Source organism: Arachis ipaensis, chromosome B01 (genome assembly GCF_000816755.2).
Source record: "Arachis ipaensis cultivar K30076 chromosome B01, Araip1.1, whole genome shotgun sequence".
In the NCBI taxonomy this organism is placed as follows: domain Eukaryota; kingdom Viridiplantae; phylum Streptophyta; class Magnoliopsida; order Fabales; family Fabaceae; genus Arachis; species Arachis ipaensis.
The window spans coordinates 7,210,537-7,221,067 of record NC_029785.2 but is presented as its reverse complement, the minus strand read 5'-3'; the positions used below and the strand labels follow the sequence as shown (position 1 = coordinate 7,221,067).

General features: G+C 34.8%; 1 protein-coding gene across 5 annotated transcripts; it reads right to left on the bottom strand.

The window, feature by feature from the left end:
• Window positions 345–6,247, bottom strand: LOC107615330 (formin-binding protein 4). Of its 5 annotated transcripts, none has more exons than XM_016317482.2 (10): window positions 5,803–6,247; window positions 5,405–5,520; window positions 3,985–4,715; window positions 2,774–3,864; window positions 2,478–2,690; window positions 1,892–1,965; window positions 1,661–1,753; window positions 1,511–1,584; window positions 1,293–1,425; window positions 345–796 (listed from the first exon to the last, which is right to left on the bottom strand). In XM_016317482.2, exons 1-10 carry the CDS (start codon window positions 5,858–5,860, stop codon window positions 713–715), a joined length of 2,667 nt encoding a protein of 888 aa, XP_016172968.1. In that variant the 5' UTR covers window positions 5,861–6,247; the 3' UTR covers window positions 345–712. The 5 variants fall into 5 exon arrangements, with proteins under 5 accessions (XP_016172968.1, XP_016172915.1, XP_016173016.1 ...); XM_016317429.2 differs by having other exon boundaries at window positions 1,892–1,968; window positions 5,803–6,242; XM_016317530.2 differs by having other exon boundaries at window positions 1,892–1,968; window positions 5,812–6,242.

Sequence of the window (10,531 nt, the reverse complement as noted above, 5' to 3'; positions counted from 1 at the left end):
TATATATCTTTCTCTATTATCTTTTTGAGGCCAAGAACATCATATATATATTGCAACAGCAATCTATTAGCAAAGTGAACATGTATTTTCAATTTTTCTAGAAGTCGTGTATCACAGTCAATTTGAACAAATTATAAATTAAGTCCGAGAGTGTTTACTGTTAATCATAAGTGGTTACTTCATTCAATATAATTATTACATTTTTTTATATGCCCCAATTGCATTCTTGAACGAAACTTAACTAGGAAAAAAAATTTTGAGATACTGGATACTAGAGTCTAATTAACGCCAACGCGAAAGTAATGTACTCGATGTAGTAAAAAAAATTAAATTTGGAAGGAATCTAGTTTTCTGAAATACTACAGTTAATCAAAACGCTCTTCACGTGTACTTGTATATTTTCACATTTTTTAAGCACTTGCTGGTATGGGGAAGATCCAATAATGTGGATTAGCAGAGTATAAATTAAGAGGACCAAATCCCTTTGGCTTTCTCTTTTCAGATTCCCTCAAGTCTCTGGCTTTCTCCGAAAACTGGTTCAAAATGATATAACACGGTGCTTAAAAATATAAGCACAGTAACAATAAACTAAAATTCAGGGACAACGAATCGTTACACATCTATCAAAAACTGCTTACTAAACAATATATAAACATTAAAGTCCTCGTAACTATTAGCCTACGACACTAGCCACTGGCGAATCGATAACCGCTCATTTTGTCGGTCGATCCCATGTCGTTTCCAAGGTGATAGTGTTACCATAATAAACCTGCTTTGAGGTCTCATCCCAATATGCCTGGAATGCAAGTAAAAATTTCAATGAGAAAGATCAGAACAATGCACATGATACATATCACTAAAATTAAAATATCACAAGTCACTAGCCAATACCATGGCTCAAATTGCCTATTGAGACAAAAGATATCGATCCTTTTAGTTTCAAAAGATTGCCATGCATACATAAGTAAAACAAATATACAAGGAAAAGAAAAAGGAGACAAACGCAAGTTAGATCCGTTAAAGCAGAAGAAATATGATACGTGTATTCAGAAATGCTTGATCCAGTCTCCTCATGATATTTCACCCTCAAAGTGCATGCTTACATGGTGCAAAGTGTTAGGGGCTTGGGTATTATGGGGTGCCCAAAGTCGCACATTGGATAGTATGGGATGGAGAGTGGTTCTTCCCCCTTAATAGCTAGGCTTTTAGGGTGTTGTTTCCCACACTTTCCTTAGGTACTTAACACAGCCAACAGAAGATAGCAGATAGGAGATGAGACGCTAAGTACACACCTGCCAATTAGATGGTAGACCCTTGGAGAGTTCAGTCATATCAGGCTGCTGTTGGCGGGGCTCAACTGCGTCGTGCGGCGCCTCAAGAGATTCACGTGCTTTTTGTGCCCTTTTGCGCTTGACCCGCTCTCGCCTACATTGCAGAATTGCATTATTGTATGTTTATGAAAGTTGCGCAAGTTATGGATAAGAAATTGGAGGTTTTTGGAGTTACATACCAATCACCACCAAGAGGTTGAAAGTTAGCATTATCTTTGGCCTCTCCACTAGCAATTTGCTTTGCATGCCACTCCTAAAACCAAAGGAATTAGAGGAACAAAAGATTGAACGATGCAAATTTCATAAAAGGATAAGTTCCATGTGCAAACCTCTATTTCCCTTTGGCGCTTCCTTTCGAACACCTCATACACACTTTCAGGCTCTTCCTCTTCTTCAAGCAACTCCTCTTTAGCCGCTTTCCACTAATATTTACAATGTACATATAAATAATACAGAAAAGTCAATGCAATATAAATTGAAATGAGTTTAAAATAGAACTGGAAAACCCAATGGCATTTAAGCACCACACGCAACACACACAGTAGCAAAAGTAGCTCTACCTTGTTCACCAAACTTGAAACCTTTTTATTAGACTTTAAGGAAGATCCAACTGCAACTGCCCGCTTTTTACGCACTACTGAAGAAAAGATCGAGTCAGGTAAAGAAATAGGAATCACGCAATGCAGGACAGCTTAATATATTGTAGCCTCACAGTCATGAAATTTTTTTAACAATGACAATTACAAAATCAGGTGTATTAACAAATAAAAGGAGTAGGATTTAAGATCACATACTGACATGAGATGTAAAGTCATATAGACTCGTTCAAAATTCCATAATAAACGGATGCCATAACACAGTGAAAGGAATGCTAGGGAACATAGCATTATACTAAAATATACCCATCACAAGGAGGGCTGGAGGGGGGATGAAGATTCACCCAACATTGCTAAGAAATTGTAACTGGTTGTGATTACCTCTGATAAGCATAATAGCATACTACCATATAGGCTTAGGATTATATTTATATGAACATGACCCTAGATTGCATTAAGGGTAATGAATCAGGCCAGCTCAATCTTAACAACAAAATTTAAAGCAGAATAATCAAGTAGTAAAATGGCAGCATTTGTTCAGAATCTTTACCTTTGGTTTGGGTTTTAGCAACTGCCGATGAGGCAGCACTTACTGCAGCAGCTTCAGCAATAGTTGATGGCAATGAGGCACTCTCATCAACCGAAACAGTTGCAGGTGCCGCCATGCTAGATGAGGTGGATGGAACATCACCAGATGCCCTGTCTACCCCACCAACACAAGAATCACTAGAATTGTTAACAGGTATGTTAGCTGATCCAGCTCCTGGAAAATTCAGAAAACCAGAGTGAACAAAAAAAAAGGTTGTAACTTGTACAAGTAGATTCATGTTACAAATAGAAACATACCCTCTTGAAGCTCATAATAAGAAACTGGGTCAGATGGATTGACCACAAGTTGAGGATTTTCACTATACAAGTTAGGAACTGCACTATAGTAGAGCTGTCCAGGTGGCATAGCAATTTGTCCATATATATTACTTGTTGGGACTTCAGGAGCTGTCTGTCCATAATACTCGGAGCCAGCAACAGGTGTGTAAGAAAGTGACTGCCCTGTCTGTCCATAAGATAAACTATATTGTGTGTAAGAAAGAGGCTGCCCTGTCTCGGCGTAAGATGGGAGAGCATGATATGGAGGTGGTTGTGGATCACCAGGTGGAGGAGGGGGCGCCTGTTCATCATCGGGTGGCAGCGGAGGGGGAGGGGCCTGCTCATTATCAGGCGGTGGTGGAGGGATCCACTCATCGTCTGGAGGTGGGGGGACAACAAACTGATGTTCTGGCAACAAAGAATGGCTGTCGCCTAGTGGATTCAACTGAACCTCATGCTCTGTTTGTCCAAGATCCTTTGCAACTGATGCATCTGCATCAGTTACATTGCCTGAGGAATTCATATCTTCAACTTCCATGTCCACATCCATGTCATCATCATCTTCAAAATTATACCCATGTCCAAGAGTTGATTGCTCAGGATTTGTATTTGTTTGAACTTCTGTATGAACATCTATACCAGTTTCCAAATGATTATCAGAAACATTAGATGAAGAAAAATGCTGAGAATTTGTAGGAATTTCATCATAGGTATCTTTCAAAACTACAGGTGAAGCATCAGCCTGAGGTCCATTCGAAACTTCAGAAGTAAGAGTGCAGTCTTTGTTGTTATTGTTATATAATTCAGAATCATGTCCCAAGCCATTCTGCTGCTCACCCACTGCTTCCGAGTCAGGGACATCTTTATCCTCAGCTTCAACTTCTGCTGATTCCGCAGTTTGGAAATTGTTTATCACACTTTCAAGTAGTTTTATCTGATTGTCGGAATGCACCCAGAATGGAAGCAAAGATGCTCCATATGAAGCAAGCGACCTAATATCAGAAAGTCTAATCTCAATCTCTAACATATACTTTGACAAGGTGTCCTGATCTTGCAAATTGCCCTTTGACCTGTAAAATATGTCGATAGTAATTAAATTTGGGAAGAAACAATGATTAAAGATTACAAAAACTTAACCAAACAACTAAAACAAAAAAAATGCTGCAGAAAAGCTAAAGCTATATACTTACTCTTTTAGTGACTTCATCCTCCCTAATAAAATCTCACACTGTTTTTCAAGATGAGAAGGCAAATCAATTTGTGACTGCTGCTCTTCAGCACTGTAATTTGGAACATATGAAGGATCACCTCCATAAGGAAAACTCATACTACCATTATTCCCAATCGATTCCCTTCCATGAGTTACATTTGTATGTTCACCACTACATCCATTCATTTGGGATCCATGCCCATACAACTCATTATGAGAAGTCACTATGGTTTCTGCTGAATTATCAAGTGTGAAAGTAGCTGAAGTGTCCTGCATCACAGAAGAGGGAAAACTGGAATTATCAATACCAACAGCACCGCCGACTGTTTTATCATCAACAGAAGGAAGCATTGAATCGCTCGATAACTGAGCTGCTTGCGCCAAAACCTGGGGCACTTCCCATGAAGTTTCCCCAGTTTCAACATTCCAATAATAATAGCGCTGGCTTTCCTCATGCATCACCATCTTCCATCCAAAATTAATATCAGTACCAAGTTGTTCATCAAAGCTTCTTGAAGCGGACATTTGGTCATTGGAAACCATTTCCCTTGGAAAATTACCAGCAGCACCATTACTTGCATTTTCTTTGCTGCCTTCAGGATCAATTGAACTAGAATTTTCCATTCTAATCTGCTGTCCATCATTCTGAGATACATGATCAACAGAGACACTGATGTTGTCTTTGGATCTTTCCTCAATAGAATCCTTAGCCTGATAAATATAAAGAACCTCTGTATAAGTAGTAACCAAAATACATAGCATATTTACTATATATTATGTACCCTACAAATATATTCCGGACTATGTTCTCTAATTCCGAGAGGAGTTACTATACATCAACTTCTGGAAGTAAGAAGCCACCCATCAAAAAGTCATTACCATATAAATTATTATATTACATCATAAAGGGCTTCAAAGCAAAGGACCATAGAAAATTAAAGGCCGATGGCAAAATAATTTCACAACTATGCTATAATTAACGAATAATAGAGATGCTCAGATGCAGAACCCAGTCCGTTATCAAATAAGCAAGGGAAGAATTGAAACAATATATTAGCATTGATCATGGACCACTATAGCCACATCCCTTCTCATCTCATATATATATATATATTAGGAGTATAAATGGTTAGAGCGAATGAACTCTGATTACATCCTGCTTTATTCCAAATCTATACATATACAATCAAAGCGCAGATAGAAAAGAAGGGTTGAAAAGAAGGGTTGTGTTACACCATGATTACCAACATAAACTTCATGAGTCTAAATCACATGGATAAAAAACACGATAGTGATGTCACTGGAGACTTTTCGATTCATTTAGCTAACCCAACCTAATAGGCCATGGTATTAGCAAAATCAACATTTTGGATGAGAGTAGTCAATAGGTAGCAGATTACCTCCTCATTAGACACTGGACTCTGCACCTTAGCATCACCAGGCACTTTACTTGATCCATCATCCATTTCATCATCGCTATATTGCCCAAGCAGCATCAATGGATTCTGTGGTTGACCTGAGACAAAACGCCAGCTTATCAGATACTACAAACACTGGATTATCAATAGTATAGCGATGACAATGAAGACAAGAAAATTTGAAAAAATATGCCAGAAATTTTCAAAAACTATAAAGGCGGTGCTACAAATGACAATAAATACAAAAAGATTCTTCAAGAAGAAAATAAATTAACAAGCAATTATCTTGTACATCTGATTCACCTGTTAGATATGGGAAAATATCAGTCAGTCACTAAGCAAGCAAAGCCAGAAACATTCGAACCGATAAAACTTTTTACCGTCTGAACCTCGAAAATTCCTTGATGCTGACAAAAGGGGGGAACAATTGGGAGTCATTCATATTTCAATGTGGCAGCACCGACCGCATCTGAAATGAATGTTCCCAAGATCACAGCAGCCCTACAGTCTGAGAACAGTTTCTTGGGGCAAACAACATAATATGTCTTGTATATATAGATCCATATTTCCACCAATTTAATGTTGAGCACTCATGTCGTCTAAATATAGTCCTTTTTGAAGAAAACTGACAGAACCCACCTGAAGAAGAGGGTGAATTGGGTAACCCATCACGATGTTGTGAATCAGTATCCCCTCCAGCATCACCTTGTACATTGGAGCCACCCAACTCTCCTGGAATAGTAACTATTCAGAACACGGTACATAAGAGAAATGCATAAAAAATCACTCCGTAATTTGATTCCTTAAGAATTCCCTACCAACCTTAATTTCTTTAAGGTGAAATGGCTGACATAAAAATACAAATAATATACGAGATACATTATATTCATTGATCAAAATAATAATAATAATAATCTCAAATGTAATGCTTCAAATTGCAAAATATTTCTTATGTACACCAGAAGTCGTTTTGATAATCAAGTGTACTGTGCCAAATCATACAGAGACATACATTAACCCTACAACAATGTTCTACAACAAGTATCTAGCAAACCCTAGAATGTAGAAATCACAAATGACATAGGATGAAGTACGAGTCATAATAATAATATGCAAATCATTTGATTTGATAAAACAAGTGCACTAAACTTCATCTACAATTTTAAAATTCACACCAAGTTATATCTTATCATAGCATACAAAAAGATATCTAAACGAAGCTCATTAACTTCAATTTGAACAAAAATAGCTGTTGATCATTAAACCTCGTATACAATACAATTACAATAATCCATCAAATAACATATATATGTGCGAATAAAAAATAATATTTTATAAAATTCAGCAAGAAGAAGATTCATATTTGCAAACATCAGCAGAAACAAAAATCAAGTATAGTCCGTTTGCCAGGTATATGGGAATTGAACAAAACTAGGATTTCTAAAATCGAAGAAATTGGAACAAATAAACTGAAAATTGTGCTTCTGTTTCTGTAGTGTGTGCAATTTGGTACTCCCAAAGAAGGGAGCTTCGGATTTTCGGGTTAGGGTTTGTGGCCTTTGAGACTTCGAATCGAATCTTTCAGAATGTAACGAAAAGTAAAATCAAACAGAGTCGATGGGATAAATAAAATAAAATGAAAATAAGATCAAGGTAACAAGCTCTTCAAAATTGGCTGAAATGTTTAGATTTAATTTGATTTATTTATCCGCGTAAAACACACTATTGTTAGGTCGTTCTTTTAAATAATTATTTATGTAATTAAAATAAAAAATAATTATTTTTATTAATATAATTTTATATAATTAAATATAAATATAAAATTATTTTATATTAATATTGTGCAAAAAAATAAATAGCTCGAAATTTTTTTGGCAACACACTCTTCATTTTTCTAACAAATAACCACTTTTCTAAGGCGAAAGCTAGTGCACTCCAGGCAAAAGTAGGGAGTGCAGCACTCTTTAAAAGTTAACTTACTATCAAAAGTGATCAGGTAAATTAAATTTATTTATTATTATTTTTTTTGTCACGGGCTGAACAAGCTCGTTTAATACAGGACTATCTTTACACCAGAAAAATACTAAAAAAAATTTGATCGAATTCCTCCGTTATTCTGTTATTATTGATGTGATGTTTTCAAGCATTTTTTCACTATTTTGTTTGTTAGCAGGTGCTTCCATTATTGTTCTGTTTAGCCACAGATTTTGACGTTTTTGAACTCACCCCATTCCACCTCTACCATAAATGGACCTTCAAAGCCCAAAAAATTGCTGTCATAGAAAAGGAAGACGCTGTGTGGCCGCTGCTGGTTGGCTAACTCCAAACATAAAACTGAACCCGGTCTCCATGAAGGCGCCATGATTCTCAGATGACGACGCAGTCAAAGCACAATATACATGACAGTTACAACAAGTCCATTATCTTTTATTTCAAATTATTCTCAACGTGTACGTAGTAGAATGAAAAATTAAAATACAATTATATTTAAACAATTATTTGTATTATTTTTTATTAATTTATTCAAAAATAATCAAATTTTGAAGCTAATTGGTATAAAATATTACAGATATAAAAAGTACATACATTTTCAACTTATTTTTTATGTATTATTTATTTTAATTCTAAAGTCCAATAATTTTTTTTTGTACAGACATGTTTTTAATATTTATATACTATTTTTTTATTTTGAACTTCAGCTCAATATTTGAGACTTACAAAAAAAATCTAAAACTTGTAAAAAATGATTAACCTGATTAACAGGTTACTTTTTTAAATCCAGACCATTCAAATAAAATATAATAAATAAAGAGTTCAGATTTAACGAATTCACAAGGTGTGCAGCACTCCATACTTAGTAAGGAGCGTTTAAGGATGAGCCCTTTTCTAACCCATAACTATTGTATCCAAACACTCTCTTTTCTCTTCTGAACCAAAACCCATGTGATTACCCACGAGTTAAGTTTTAAAGTAATCTTTTAAATTGTACTCAAATTTTAAAGTGGTCCTTCAAATTAATAGTTACTCAAATTTGTTCTGAAAGTTACATTCTAGGACTCACAATAATTCTAAAAGCATTTTTCGTAATAATTCCTTCACCTTTTAAAATCTTAAACCCCAAATTATCTTTACCAACTTCTCTTTCTCACTATTTGTTATGGCAATCATCACTGCTTCGACTGCTGATTATAACGAGAATTGATACATGAATGTGTGCAAAAAACTTGAAAAATTAAAATTGTGTGGAAAAATTTCTCTAACAGGCTCTCATTTACCACAAGTCAATGGCTTTCCACCAAACTCATCCAAGCCCAAGCCATATAAACAATACTAATGAGAAAATCATGCACATCAAGCAGTGGCAACTGCTCTACTACAGAGATAAATTCGGGATAGAGGAGAGGATGTTACCATAGACCTTTCTTTGGTGTTCGAGAAGCAGCGCCATCAGGAACGCCTACATTGCCTTGCAAGCATGGAAGCAAGCCATTGTTTCCTATCCTCTCAACTTCACAGCAAACTGAGTAGGATCTGATACGTGACCAACGATTGAAGTTTATTCCATCAAAGTGATCTAACTTGACAAACTCTTGATTCATGGTTTTAACGTGATGTTTTGATCTTGTGCCATTTTCAATAAATATCTCTCTAAAATTATTGGATATATGAAGATGAGAAGATAATAAAACTTTAACTGTGTTTTGATTTTAAGGCACGATTAGATTGCTTTTTTTAGAGAGATATTTGTTCCCACATTTAGTTGATATAGGGTTGATGACAACAGTCTCCTAGATACAATAAAAACTAGGAATTTCTTAATTAGAAATAGTAAGAAATTCTCAACTCTCTTGAACAAAAAAAATCTCTTAATAGTTAAGTAAAATATACACTTAGTACTTATGTGTTTAAAATAGTGGACAAGGACTTATTTATATATATTGCATATAGCAATTATAATTTGTTACGTACACAAATGGTTGTGTCTTTTCTATTGTCAATAGATACAATGTTTTGAACATACACAAATGTGGAGTTCAAAGGAGAAAGTGAATACAAGTCAAGAAAAGAGTGAGAATCAAGGGCAATAATTGAAGACTATAGATGGATAAAGTGAGAGAAGCGAGTATATTGGCTTCTTATAGAGTACAAGTGATTGAAGAATACAACAAAAAAGATTCAATTCAACGTATTACATTTGAGGAATGATTTGGTTCTATGTGTACTGTGTACTTGTTTATTAGTTTTACGTTTATGGTTTAATCTGTTCTTTGTGGTTGATTTTGGTCCTTGATGATAATGCCGAAAGGGATTAAATTTAATCACTTGATATTAGAACTATGTACTCTCTAAAATGGTCGAATTTTTCACTACTGATCTAAAAAAAAGAGTTGTGTTCCTTTAGCCAATAGATACAATGTTTTGAACATACACAATTCTTAAAAGGTTGTGTCTCTTTAGCCAAATGGTACTAAACGGTTAGTAACCATTTATTAATATTAATAAATCAAATTTGTAAATACCCTTCAATTCTCCACTATTTACAAAATTTAAATGTCATACACGTATATGCATAAAGAATGCGTCACTAAGATTAAACATTCTTTTAGTATAAATTTTAAAATTTTAACGAAGTAATAGGTGTCTAATCGATTAAACATATACTCCATATGCTAGTACCAAAAATCACACACATTACTTATACCCTTCAAGTTCAAGAGTTTATAATTTTAAGCATTTATATGGCCTTGTGTTCATCCTGATTTCATGAATATTTACGAGAATAAAACATCTAAAATTTCCTATTAGAGTAGCGCCACTCCTATATTCATATAGGTGGAATCTTTTGATAAATAATATTATCATTCCATTAAGAATTTTAACTCACCCTCCTAATATATTGTAAATAGTACTAAATCTTATACCTTAGTGCTCCAATTGTTAAATAACTTGTTATTACTTATTAAACCTTGAAACTAGTGGTCTATTAGAATAAGGTTAGGTTCCCATCATTTAACAATAATAGATTTTAATCTCATTTTAACAGTAGTCTCTTTGATTTTATCCCTTGACAAACTTTTAGTCAAAATGTTTGCTAAATTTTCTTGAGAT